Source organism: Triticum dicoccoides, chromosome 3B, assembly GCF_002162155.2.
Source record: "Triticum dicoccoides isolate Atlit2015 ecotype Zavitan chromosome 3B, WEW_v2.0, whole genome shotgun sequence".
Taxonomy (NCBI): domain Eukaryota; kingdom Viridiplantae; phylum Streptophyta; class Magnoliopsida; order Poales; family Poaceae; genus Triticum; species Triticum dicoccoides.
The window spans coordinates 806,098,885-806,112,680 of record NC_041385.1 but is presented as its reverse complement, the minus strand read 5'-3'; the positions used below and the strand labels follow the sequence as shown (position 1 = coordinate 806,112,680).

General features: G+C 46.2%; 1 protein-coding gene across 1 annotated transcript; it reads right to left on the bottom strand.

Annotated features, from left to right (window-relative positions):
• Window positions 1-254: 254 nt before the first annotated feature.
• On the bottom strand, window positions 255-5,930 carry LOC119278614 (7-dehydrocholesterol reductase-like). Its single transcript, XM_037559944.1, has 13 exons — window positions 5,638-5,930; window positions 5,315-5,540; window positions 5,137-5,192; window positions 3,688-3,790; window positions 3,414-3,479; window positions 3,124-3,237; window positions 2,803-2,929; window positions 1,785-1,885; window positions 1,428-1,553; window positions 1,279-1,343; window positions 1,069-1,150; window positions 903-985; window positions 255-754 (listed from the first exon to the last, which is right to left on the bottom strand). Exons 1-13 carry the CDS (start codon window positions 5,790-5,792, stop codon window positions 688-690), a joined length of 1,371 nt encoding a protein of 456 aa, XP_037415841.1. The 5' UTR covers window positions 5,793-5,930; the 3' UTR covers window positions 255-687.
• Between the last annotated feature and the right edge of the window lie 7,866 nt (window positions 5,931-13,796).

Genomic DNA, 13,796 nt, shown 5'->3' with positions numbered 1-13,796 from the left:
AAAAATTGTTGTAAAAAAAAAAGCTGAGCTGTTATATGACTTTAGAACCGACACAGGCTGTACATCAGAAACAGCCTGCAAACCCCAAATTCCTGGTATAAAATTTGTGCATTTCACATGCCTTACTCCGAGCTTATACCCCACAGATCCTCTGTTCAGTACAGTACATTGGATGTATACCTGTATTGACTCTCTTCAGTATAGCTACCACATCAAGAGATTAGCAAGCGAAAATTTTGTTTCGGGGTTATGCGTTTCCAATCATAACAATAGTTCATGAATTAATATACTCTTGCTGCAGGAGTATTCAAAGTCAAAGTAGAGAACATGAATCTCTCACTAAAAATAAAAAACCTAGAGGACATAACTCTCTCAATAATAAGAATATTAATAAAAACTAGAGAACAAGGCAGTTCATTTTCATTGCCGTGCTAGCTACTAAAATCATGTAAAAAAGCTTGAATACACACTAGAAGAAGATTACGCTCGATTACTCCTATCATAGTAGCAGAGCAACGAACGGCGCATGTGAAGGGTACATACAACCTACCACTGCACGCATTGCATGCATGAACGCTAATTGACATCGTTACTACACAAATGCTGATAGTACCGAGCCGCCGAAGAGGAAGAGAATCACATCAGCAGCTTAGTTACTTTCTTCTCCTGAGTTGCAGAGCACACCATTCAGTAAATACCAGGAACAACCCTGTATGGTACTCTGTTGCAGTACATCTTCCAGTACTTGCCGTACCTTTAAGAAGGCAGGAAAAAAAAGAGAGGAGTCGATCAGGCACAAACCCAGAGAACTGAAAACTAACCAAATAAGCGTCCGAGCAATTTAAAGATAAGGTTCTCTGTCGATGTTAGCTAAACAGTTGACTGCAAGACTGTTTACGTACTTTGTTGAGCATCTATCATCATCCCTCTTCGCTCGGTCAAGCAGTAGAATGGTTAGATGTAGCACATAGAAGTACGGCAGAAACTGCAAGTGAACCGAAAGCAGATACAATTAATAAAAACATGACTTGTTAACCTTGTGATATAACATGATCAGGACATGCTTACATGATCGAAAAGAGCTGGAACGCTCCAGAAAAATGCTGCCAGTATCTCTGGGACATAGTGAAAGTGACGAGAAAAGCCCCACCTATCCAGGATAGAGATAGAAAAAAAGAAGGTGCATGCCCAAAGGGCTGTTATCTCTGCATATACATGATCACAAAATTCTCTTTTCATGAACAATGTTAAAGAAAGGGAACTGAATCTTAGACTCACCATCCAGAAGTCAAGAGAAGACTGGTTTTCGTTTCTCCTTTTGTGGTCTGATATGAAGCAACAATCTGAAGTTCCACCAAAATAAAGACATCAGCAGACTAACAAGCATGAAAGCATTTTTGGCTATTTTAAAGGTGCAAAACTTCCACCTTTGACGGGGCTTTGCCCCATACTGAGGCTTTCCCGTTTGTCCGGCGAAATTCTTGGCGCTGACGATCACAGTCATAGTTTATGTATATGCACAATATTCCAGCGAGGAGAATCGAGATTGCTAGCTGCAACAGGATTAACGAATATTCCGTTCAACTGTTAGAACTAAAATTGTGAATACGCAAGTCACAAAAAGTATCAAAATACTACTCCCTCCGTTCGGAATTACTTGTCTCGGAAATGGATGTATCTAGAACTAAAATACATCTAGATACATCCATTTCTATGACAAGTAATTCCGAACGGAGGGAGTACAAACCAAAGTATATCAGAGAAAGGTTATGTTCAAGAGTAACCTGGGGACCCAAATTCACAGGATGATTGACAAGGTACATTCCAGGAGAGGTGTAAGTTGATGGAACCCATACCAAGCATCCCCAGCAAATGTAGAAACCAGCTGTAGAAAATGATGTCAGACAGATAATAGAGAAGATCTGGAGTTCTGGACAGAACAAAATAGAATGCAACTTTGCAAGCTAAAATCTGAGTAACACATAATTTAATCACAATAACATACTACTAATCCTATCATGACATGCCGCAATATGCTTTGACAGAAGAAGAAACCACCTTCCATTGTTACTTTTTCTTAATATTGTCTTGGTTAGGTGATGCAGCCTTGATAAGAACATATTAGCATGGCTTGAACTTCACTTTGTAGTAGTATATTCTTTTGAAAATCATGATAACAAATTTCACTGATATTTGAATTACTAAATAAGACTTTTACTTCTATAGAGTTGTTGCGAGCGATTGGCAAGGAGGGCATTGTGAGCCTTGCGGGGCATTGTTAGATTAAAGTCTCTAGCTGAAGCAAGAATATGGGAGTTCGGAGTAACCATCTCCTTCACTTGTACTCCCTCTGTAAAGAAATATAAGACCTTTTAGTTCACTAAGTAGTGATCTAAAAGGTCTTATATTTCTTTACAGAGGGAGTATTTGACATGGATTGCAAACAAACCGGCCTAGGAACCGATTAAACATGCATGCAGAATTTTGAACGAAAAGATGGTGACCGAAGAAAATTATCTTTGCAAATTTAGTACCATGCAAAAAGATTCTTGGAATTATAGACTAGCATACATCCAGTGCAATCACCCTTTTGTTAAAACTTAAAAGTACCAAAAAAATGGGAAAAATATGGCAAACGATAAATTAAAAGGAAAAAAAATACACACATTATCCTATTCATAGTGAATACACACCTTAGTTCAAATGCTATATCATAAAATATTTTCGGAACTTTCATGTTGAATTGGTGCCTGAAATGATGATTCCATTATATCCATTAAACAGATGATGAACTCTGCCTACCTCTATCATGCGCAATGTCCATAGTACACCAATATCCAGACTCCCACCAGAAAAACTTTGTGATATAGATCAACATCAGTGCAGTATTCACAAGCATGGAGTCTGCAACTCGGCCATTCATTTCATACTGCATCACACAGTTCACAGAAATCAGTAGAGTTTAATAGATAGCTGCATCACAATATATATAGTATTAACAGAGAATATAACTCGTGAATGAAGAAATGCACAAAGATACAAGAAGCTGGATGGAGACAGTGCAAAAGCATGCTGTTTGACTGGGACTAGTGTACATCAATAAGAATATTATAATGTTCTGACCTGCTTTATGCAGTAGGTGACAGCAAGAACAGCCCAGGACATCATCCCAAAACGGCAGTTTGTGAAGACTTTGATATCGAAGTGCTTACCAATCCGAGGATACAGTTCCATTCCCTGAAAATGTGCATGTTAGATACATTGATCAACAAACCCATGTTCTACCCCCAATCCAAACAGGCCCTAAACAGTCTAAGCTGGACAAATGTCAAATATCACGGTGCCAGTGTCTACAGAAAAGAGCACCTAACCCCAGGCAATGTAATATACCATATGAATTTCATGGCACTTACCCAGTAGAAATCAATGAACGCATTCCCTGAGGATCCAGAATCAGATGAAGATGGTGCTACATGACCCTAAAAGGAAAATAAATTATCCATCAACAAAGGAAGCGTAGTACTCCCTCCGTCCGAAAATACTTGTCATCAAAATGGATAAAAAGAGATGTATCTAAAACTAAAATACGTCTAGATACATCCCCTTTTATTCATTTTGACGACAAGTATTTCCGGACGGAGGGAGTACATAAGTATGGGCAAACAAAGATCTGCAAAATAAACCCACCTTTATGTACAGGCATAAACAGAACACAAGGCTTCCAAAGACCAGAGCCGAGTATATCTCTCCCAGGTGATCATATACTATTGCAGGGTTAAATATTCCAAACCTGAAACAATTTTTTTGTTAACGACTGGTGATATAAAATATAGTACAAACTACATATAGTGGACAAAATCTAAGAGGCCTTGAACACATATTTTAAATGCCTGCAGTAAGCTCATGGAGAGAAAGCAAGCTCAATTAATTCAGAAACTCCCTCTTCTTCGTTATGTCTGTCCATAGCATTGGCATGGACAAAAAAGTTAACGAGAAATGAGCATGCGTACCCATATGGTACTGAAAGCATTTTACAACATAGACTCCCAGGTCCATGGAAATATAGCTGAGGGGGGAGTATCTATCATGGACTTGAAATTACAGGATGGTGGCAGAACAAAAGGCAACAATCACAAATCACTATAATTGGATTTGGAAATGTACAAGTATTCAGCAATATCAAAGGCTCCAACAATTTTGCTCTATATGCAAAAGACAGAACGAAAACCAGCATGCACACAGAAGCTGTAAAGAGAAATATATACGCACGCAAACGTTTATGAATCACAGGTATGACTTGTAACATCTTTGAGAGAGAAGAAACAGGGAGCCAGGAATGACTTCACAGATATCATAAATGCAATTTCAATCATACTTGAACATTATCAGACACCAATGCATAGTTCGTAACTACCGTTTAACCAAGATATAAGCAACTCTATATCATGTTCCAACCTCCTGGGTGCAATGTAGTAGCGCTCAAACATACAACTATACCCTAGGGGGCTTTTTTTCTGAAACAATTAAACATTATAGTCTTCTGCATCAAAGCAACAAGTCCACCAATCTCCGACTACTGCATAAGAGATAAACTTCTGAAAACCGAAAAGAAGACCTAGTGCAACATACAGGCCCAAATTTAGAGAGCCTGGGTGGCTGGTGTGTCCAGCATGCGAGGTTAGTGATAACTCCCATTTTAGTACATTTAACGCATATGAACAGCATGTAAGCCACATGGAATCGTCTAACAATTTTTGGTTAACCATTTTGGGAAAAGTGAGGATGAATTCCTTGAAATTTTCGTGCCGTTCAGGCCCTATTGCATTATGACTAAGTTCCATATTTCTCTTACTAAGAAATCACTCTTACTTCAGAGAAAGCAACACAATAAAAGCAACAAATTAAAAAAAGAGTAGGGATCAGTTATATGCCTATGTCTAAAACCAGTAGCTACCATAATTGTTTTTCCTTAACTGGTTTACTGCCAGAACCGTCAAATGATCAATGCAAGTAGGCACAAGTAGACAATTTGTTCTATTGTTCATGGATGAAACCGCGGAAATGACGAGTGATGTAATATGAAGGTAATCAGTAGGTGAGTCAACACAAGAGAAGAAAATAAGGTGGACTTCTTACCACCACAGGCTTAGGTAGGTGACCAAAGTCACTGCATATGCTAGTAAACCATTTGCCTGAAAAAAGAAGAAGAAAGGGTCAGCGGTACTGAAGCTGCAGGCTTCTGTTTAGTAAGTACTGTATTTAGCTACAGAGCAAGAGTAGGAATCGCAATGTCCACTGAAAGAGAGGGTCGGACCTTGTAGACGGGCACATTCCCGGCGGGCGAGATGGGCCCCTCGAAGCGCTTCCCGGGAAGGAGCAGCTGGAGGGCGGCCTCGAAGAGAGCGAAGCCGAGGATGATCTTCCCGGCGACGAGGGTGGGCATGGGCCAGACGGCCTTGAGCCCCTCCAGGATCCCGCGGTCGCGGAGGTGCTCGTAGGTGCGCGCCACCGATCCGTCCGCGTGCGCCACCGTGTACCACCTGCGGGCAAGAGCCCCAGAGCGAGAGAGAGTTAGATTCGGGCGGAGGCGGTGAGCGCGCGCCGGATCTGCGAGGCGAGGGGGGGAGGGGGACTCACAGGAGGATGACGAATGGCGGGCAGAGGGAGAAGAGCGTGGCCATGGAGGCGTAGGTGAACCACGGCGAGTGAGCCGTCTTGAACTCCCGGGGCGGCGGCGCGGCGTCGGCCGCGGCAGGGCCGGGCTTGGGCTGCTGCTGCTTCTGCTTCGCCATGGCGCCTCCTCTCGATCTCGCTCGCTCGGCGCGGGGGAGTGGACTGACCGGGGTGCCGATTGTTTTTTAAGGATGGGTGGATCTGTGGCCACCGCCGCCGCCGCCGCCGCTGTCGTCCGGAGGGAAAAACAGCATCTTTTCGTGTGTGCCCGCTTCTTTAAAGACGAAGACGGAGACGGAGACGAGACTGTGAGCGCGGCTCGGCCACGTCGCGCCGGTGCTCCTGGGCCGTCCGATCGCCGTCCGGAGTGGATGTAATGTACTACAGGCATATGCGGAGGTTATCAGCTGTACCACGGGGGACCATGACAGCGGCCAGGTGCGGTGAGGGTGACGTGGATGCTTTAGGGCGCACAGGAGTTTGGCGTGAGCGTACAGCAACATCCCCATGGACGGAAAAGGGAGGCGTGCCGTGCCGTATAATTAATTTGATGTGCTCGTGGAGCCAAGTGGAGTAGTATATAGGTGATACGTGGCAGATCTTTTGCTTATTTTTATTTTTTTATTACAAACGACAGATCTCTTGCTTGGTGGCTGGCCTGTGGAGGTGGGGCCGTTGTGTGCCATGTGTCGCGCCGACATTGATTCCCAGGCCTTGGTTGAGCCATGGAGAAGAACAGGTCAATTGTTTTTTTAGCATCAGTACAGACACAAGCGCTCGTATACACGCGCATACACTCACCTCTATGAACGCATATACGCACACCCTACCCCTATGAGCACCTCCGAGAGACTGAGCCGGCATATCATCTTGAGATTTACGAAGTCACTGTAGGCGCCTCGTCGTCGACGGGCACGTCTCCTCCCACTGAAAGTGCATCGCCGGAAATCCTAAAATAAATTCAGGAATAATGCGAGCACCAGGATTTGAAGCCTGGTGGGTTGGGGATACCACTGTCCACCTAACCATCTCAACCACAGGTTGATTCGCAGGTCAATTGTTTTGCCAATCCTGCTTGAAATGCAAGACATCTCAATAAGTTTTTTTTTCGAAACAAGGCAAAAGAGTTGCCATTTTCATTAGTTAAGAAGAAGATTAGACATAGTTCCGCCAAGCGAGAGAACACAGATCACTCTCGCGGCATAACATTACACAAATACTTCGCGCCCGCACGAGCCCAAATAGAGGTCTCATCTTTAATCTTGGCAATGACAACGGTAATAGGTGTGGCAGGTGTTGCGGAAGACCCTCACGTTGCGTTCGTTCTAAATTTCCCACACAACTAGCATCATCAAAGCGCTACGGACCTTGCGTGAGTGGCCCCTTTTGTGAGCAACCTTGTCCCACCAAACTTTTGCCGAGGGCACAAGTCTCCAATCCGACAGATCGATGTGGTCGAGGCCAAGCCAAGTCTTGATCTCCGTCCACACTCTCACTGTGAACCCACACTAAAGAAGAGGTGAGCCGCCATCTCTTGAACCTGCTTGCAAAGAGGGCAAAAGGTTGCGGTTCGGCCATCCCCGACGCTGCAATCTATCGACAGTCCACACCCTATTCCGAATAATCAACCAAGCCAAAAAATTGCACTTTGGGTAGGTGGGCCAAGCTTTCCCAACTGTAGTGATCATGGTTCATTTTGAATGTGTTTGGTTACTCGCATCTAGCCCAACCAGGCCTGCGCGGGACAAAATTGGACTGTTTGGTAGGTTGCATTTACTATTTGGACTGCATAGCACAAACCTTAAAAAAACCTTAAAGCACCTCCCAGCCAGGCCCGCTACCAATGAGCAATTCAACCGTTCCCAGCGAACCAAGCTCGAGCGATGCAGGAGAAGGGAACGCCGTGTTGGCCTCCTGCGTCCACGGAGATGGCGCGAGCTCGTGCATGTTTCCCAAAAAACTGCGGGAGGAATTGGCGTCACCATCCGTCGAATCGGTCGCCCAATATAGCCAGCCTCACCTCACCGCCCAAACTCCCGCCACCATTCAACCCCTTTTAGGATTTTCCTCCCGCGTGGATCGACACCGACGACCAGGTAGGCTACGCTCCTTCTCCGACCATCGGTTGACGGTGGTGCGATTCAAGTCCTCCTCTTCTCCGACCTGTTCCGCGCCTCCTTCAAGCTGGAACAATGGCATATGTGAGTTCAATCACCCCTTCTTTGTACGCATTCTAACTAGATCTCTGAGCATGTGGTAGTGTTAGATCTGTGACCATCTTGTAGCATGTACATTGTTGATATGTGACAATGTGATCTTCAGTTAGTGGTGATGGATATGTAGTGTGCTGATGGCTCTATATTTCACACATTTTAGAGCTTATTTGTTATATGTCCTCTTTATATGTTACATCCCATTGAACCAAATAGTTGTCATTTATGCATGATTATCGGCTTTTAAGCTATTTCTTGTGAGCGCTGCACATTTGTGTTTTTATTTGGTTTTTTAGCCTTCTTTGGTTTTTGTGTGTCTATGGGTGTATTGGAGCAACCTAGAATCAAGCACGATGAAAGAACCAATGATGGGTTTAATATGAATGACTTCCAGTACCAGACTTTCCCATTTTGGAGAGTGAAAAAAGTCGTTTTTTCGAAGTGCTCAAAACCCTAATACCTGAAATGGATCGGCGTCATTCATATGAATCCAACAAGGCCAAGAACTTCAAATTCCGAGTTCATATGAAGAAATAGCGGTCGATTTACCGAAGAGGGACACAAGAAAGTCGCATCCTCCGATAGAATTCTTCACCAATTCCATCCCTGATTGTTCTCACGAGATCCTTGAACAATCAGAATTCATTTGGGAGAGGATAAGACCCATCTTGCGACATTGGATGGCCACACTAACGGAGGAGAAACCAAGACATTGGTTTGAGGAGCCATTGAATGAAATTGTACCCTTCCTCTTAAAAGATGTATCAGTTATTTCGATTGAATAAAGTTAGTTTATTTTCAAAAAAAGACACCCTCTTATATACACCACCAACCCTAGGCGCTTGGGGAGCATCACGCCATTCATCTACGCATCCATCATCCATCTCCATTACTACTGCAAGACCACCTCCATAGAAAAGAGAATAACCAAGGCAAATGCGTCGTCTTGAACATTGGGGACGGCGGCGCAATGGCGGTAGGGCCGGGCTTGGGCTGCTAATGCTTCCCCATGGTGCCTCCTGGTCTGTCCTCTCGATCTCGCTGGTGCGGGAGAGTGGACTGGGATGTTGACTGTTTAAGGATGAGTGGATCTCTGGACGTCGCCGTCGTTATCGTCTGGAGGAGAAACGATATCTTTAAGACCAACTCCAACAATAGACCCCGTCATGTCCGGCCGTGTCCGTTTGGGCCCAAACGGACACACGACCCGGCCCAACGCGCAACCCCATCCTCAAAACTTGACCGTTTTCGGTCCGACTCGACCCATTCGAAGCGCATACTTGGGCCAGCTTTGCGGTCGCGCAGACAACGAACGAATGGGGCACGCATCCTCTCTGCGTCCGTGTCGGGCCCACGTGTCGGTGGTCCAACTACCTCCCACCGCTCGCAGTGAATGCGCACGGGTGGTTGGGCAAGCCGTGGACTTCTACTCGCCATCTGTGGGAGTCCTGGATTCGGGGGTCCTCAGGTATCCGGCCTAGGAGTATGGGCCGGGTTGGATGGGCTGTACAAGATCAAGCTAAAGATTATCCTCCGTGTCAGGATGGGACTTCTCCACACGTAAATGGCAAGATTAGAGTTTGGGTGTTTCCTTCCCTGATAAACCGACCTTGTACAAACCCTAGGCCCCTCCGGTGTGTCTATATACGGGAGGGGTTAGTCCGTGGAGGCTATCTTCATTGCCGTCATTGGAATACTCATAGGCTAGACATCTAGGGTTTAGCCATTATGATCTCGAGGTAGATCAACTCTTGTAATCTTCATACTCGTCGAATATAATCAAGCAGGAGTAGTGTTTTACCTCCTTTAAGAGGGCCCAAACCTGGGTAAACACTTTGTCCCCTGGTCCCCTGTTACCATTGATCCTTAGACGCACAGCTTGGGCCCCCCCTACCCGAGATCTGCCGGCTTTGACACCGACATTGGTGCTTTCATTGAGAGCTCTGTCGTGCTGTCTACAAAAGCGATCTATGGCTCGCCTAGTCATCAACGAAAATATCACTTCTGGAAGGTGCCTGGCTTCTGAGCAGACCCTCCGGTTCGGCGGTTTCACCGTAGGAGCTCGCGCAGCCGTCGAGCCCGCAACACCCCTTACGACCGCCGGACACCGTCTTTACGTCGGCCCCAAGTACTCCGAAAAGTTGGATCCGGCTGATGTTTCGTCTTTAAACGAACTGCTGGACCGCATCGCCGCCTTGGGGCTCTCAACGGACTATGATCGGATCAGTCTCGAGCCCGACCAGAGGGAAATTAGTCACCCACCTCGTAGCGGTCGTTGAGGAACCAGCCAAAGACACTTCCCTCCCTATATTGAAGACCAAGTATGTTCGGGTCTCTGAATCCCCTGCGCCGGACACTCCCCCTTTGGACGGGACCTCGCGCCCTCCAGACCCTAGCTCAAGCATAGGATTGCAGGAGCTCTTGTGCCTCCCCGGACCCAAACCTGTCGCCTCGGAGACCTTTCAAGCTCCGGACACAGATGTGGGACTGGATCTAAAATTTAAGCCACCCACCCACCACAATCTATATTCTCCAGGCAACTCAGATCCTCCAGATATGTACAACCTGAAGTACGTGCGGCAGTAGCCTTAGGAAACGGTCCACCACTTTTGGGCCAGATTCTTGCTTGTTAAAAACAGGATCAAAGATTGCCCGGACGATGACGTAGTTTCAGTCTTTCATCGTAACTGCACCAATGAGGGAATATTGAACGCCCTCGACCGTCGCCACATACAGAGCTTTACAGAACTATCACAAGTAGTGCAAAAGTATTGTGCGATGGAAAGCACATGGAATGCCCAGAAAACTCAACTGGAGCCCGCTGACTTTAAGAAGTGTGCGGCCCGAACTAAACGGATACATCCTGGCGGGTCACCCGACCACCAGTCTATGGGCAGGAAAAATAAACCCTTCACGGGATACATGTCCATTCTTGACGAACTACTGGACAAGCCCTGCCTGATACACGCCACTCCGCGCACAGTCCCAACCCATAGCCTTTGAGCATGCTGGGTACTCCGACAAGTAGCTAAAAGCGAAGAGGCCATCCTCACCTCAACTCCAGAGAAATACTCTCCGGAGAGGGACAACTTTAGCAACCTCACTGTCTTTGAGACCTTTTCTTCAAACAATCAGCGCAAACGGGCGCTCCACGACCTCGCCGAAGTCCACCAAGTTACCGCACTGAGCCCATGGAACGACACGGCAATAACCTTTACGGCCGAGAACGAACCGAAGGTTCGGTCAGTCCAAGCACCTGCTGCCCTGGTACTAAACCCCATTGTGGATGGTTTTTGGCTTACTAAAGTGCTCATGGACAGCGGCAGTGGGCTTAACCTCATCTATGAGGACACACTCGATAAAATGCAGATGGACAGATCATGCATCGAGCAAAGCAATACCACCTTTTGAGGCATTATCCCCAGTAGAGAAGCACGATGCTCTGGGAAAATTATATTGGATGTAGTATTCGGCACGCCCAATAACTATAGATCCAAAGAATTGCTCTTTCATGTGGTCCCCTTCAATAGTGGGTATCACGCCATCCTCGGCCGGACACTTTCTCACGCTTCCAAGCTATACCCCATTACTGGTATATGAAGCTCAAAATGCCCTAACCAAATGGAATCATCACAATTTTGAGCGATCTGGACAAAGCCCTTTGTGCGGAAAACAAAACTGCATCCTTGGCCCACCAGGCGCTATCCAAAGCCCTAACAGCGGAGGAATTAACCACCTTACGGCCCATGGTGGATAGGGATGATGTGATTCTTGATAAGAGATCCAAATCCACCTCTTTCAAGCCAGCGGAAGAAATAGTCAAATTTCAAGTGCACCCGACGGACCCTAACAAAACAACATCTATTGGAGCACAGTTGGATCCGGCAGTGGACGCCGCCCTACGCACATTCCCGCGAGAGAATTGGGATATCTTTGCCTGGCACCCTTCGGACATGCCCGATATCCTAGGAAGACTGGCCGAACACAGTCTCAATATAACACTACAGAAAAAAAAACACTTCCGTGATGATACGTGTTTGTCACAATAGGTCGCGTTTTTTGTCATGCATGTACATCCATGATGATTTTATGACATAATCAAGATAGTCATACATGTGATGTCGTAGAAGTGTTCCATGACATTACCAAAATTATCATCATGGAAGTGTCCACTTCCATGATGATAAATCACGCGTCACAGAAGTGCTTTCGTCAAGGGTGACTGACACGTGGCATCCACTGTAACGGGACGCCGTTAAGCTATCGGGTCGGGTTTTGAATCCGATAACCCGTTAATAGCCCGGACCAATGGGAAATTTCCACATGTAAAATTCTGATTGGCTGGAGGAAACATGTGTCAGCTCGTTGGTGGGCCAGATAGGGGCCTATGATATGTCGACACGTGCGCTGGCCCACCACTGGCCCATTTACCTTACAAAGGTCGGCCCGTTTGACTTGGTCAAAAGTTAGCGGGCTGGCCCATGAAAAGCCTGTTAACAGTCTCTTCGCAAATAGCCCATTTTATAGCCCGGTAACTCACGACCCATTAGGGCCTAATGGAAATCAGCCCAACAATGTCATGTGGGCCGTTGAATATAACACTAGCCCGTTTCACTTTCGGCCCATGTATGGCCCACGACGTCTTTCGGCCCATATGAGGCCTTCGTATCTTTAGGCCCTTTAGAGGCCCACGGTGACTCTAGCCCATAATGAACAATAAATTTCTTTGTACCCATTAACGACCCATGATTCACATGGGTCATTTCCAGCCCGTGTTACCTTTCGGCCTACCGACGGCCCATACATTCTTGGGCTTCTTTCATGGCCCTCGATTACTTCCGGCCCGTTACTAGCCTATTCCCCTAATGGGCCAAATTCGGTCAGTGGCAAGAGTCGGCCCGTTTCTGGCCTGTTAACCCGTTGTGCCGTTTCCAGCCCGTCCTATATTTCGGCCGATTAACGACCCGTTATGCCTGTGACAGAATTAAGCCTTTGCTGTCCTCCGGCCTATAACGGCTCGTTACCATGCTGGGCCGATACCAATTATGCCCGTTTACGGCCCATGTAGACCCATTTATCCGACGGCCCGAGGCCCACCGATTCTACATCCCTGTTGGAGGCCCATTTATCGACGGCCCGTAGGAGACCCATGGATCCTACGGCCCGTAGCAGGGTCACGGTTACCATGGTTGTTGCGGCCACTAGCAAAGCAGGGAAAAAGAAGACTAGGAAATAAATAAGCTCGAAACTAATGCTAGGCTATTAAGGCGATTGCACAGATTACATCCACTCGGCATCAAAGATCGCCACCAGTGCAAATATAGGGAACACCCTACACTATACAAAAATGGCTTGCTGTTTTCTTCAGCTGGTGGTTGCACATTAAGAACAAATTTTGTATCGCACCAAAACAAATTACAACTATAAAACAGAAGGAATGTTGGTATAAAAGTTAATAGTCTAGCAGATAAATGCACCACCAGAAGTTCAGAAGCTTAGTTCATTTGACCTGACTATTATGTTTTCATGCTGTATTGTTCGATGGAGCACCATAACCTTCACCTCATTTCTCCTAGGCTCCTGAACAACATAGCAAATGTCTGATAGTCTGGTTTCAAAACCATGCATATCTTGACGACATCGAACAATGTCTCTCCCTGTTTCACAAAGGGTCTCTGTTAGGGAATGGACTTGTGTCTGGAGCGCAGATATAAGATTGTTTTGAGCTTGCATATCTTGATCATGAGGCAGTTTGGATGAGATTGCCTTAACAACCAACGCGGTATTACGCAGGAACGTGCTTTTGGCACTGTTAGTGGACAAGTACTGACCCACTACAGCAAGAGCTGACATTATGGTTATAGTTGCCTCGCCACCTTCAGAAGGTGGCGGTTCCACCATTTTTTCCAT

What these genes read in the sequence shown, in the direction of transcription:
- LOC119278614 (XM_037559944.1), bottom strand. Translation starts at nt 5,792, where the DNA reads ATGGCGAAGCAGAAGCAGCAGCAGCCCAAGCCCGGCCCTGCCGCGGCC. An exon ending in ACCTACCTAAGCCTGTGGTG is followed by an intron (nt 3,791 to 5,136) that starts GTAAGAAGTCCA and finishes AAATTGTTTCAG; the next exon opens with GTTTGGAATATTTAACCCTG. An exon ending in GATGATAGATGCTCAACAAA is followed by an intron (nt 755 to 902) that starts GTACGTAAACAG and finishes GCCTTCTTAAAG; the next exon opens with GTACGGCAAGTACTGGAAGA.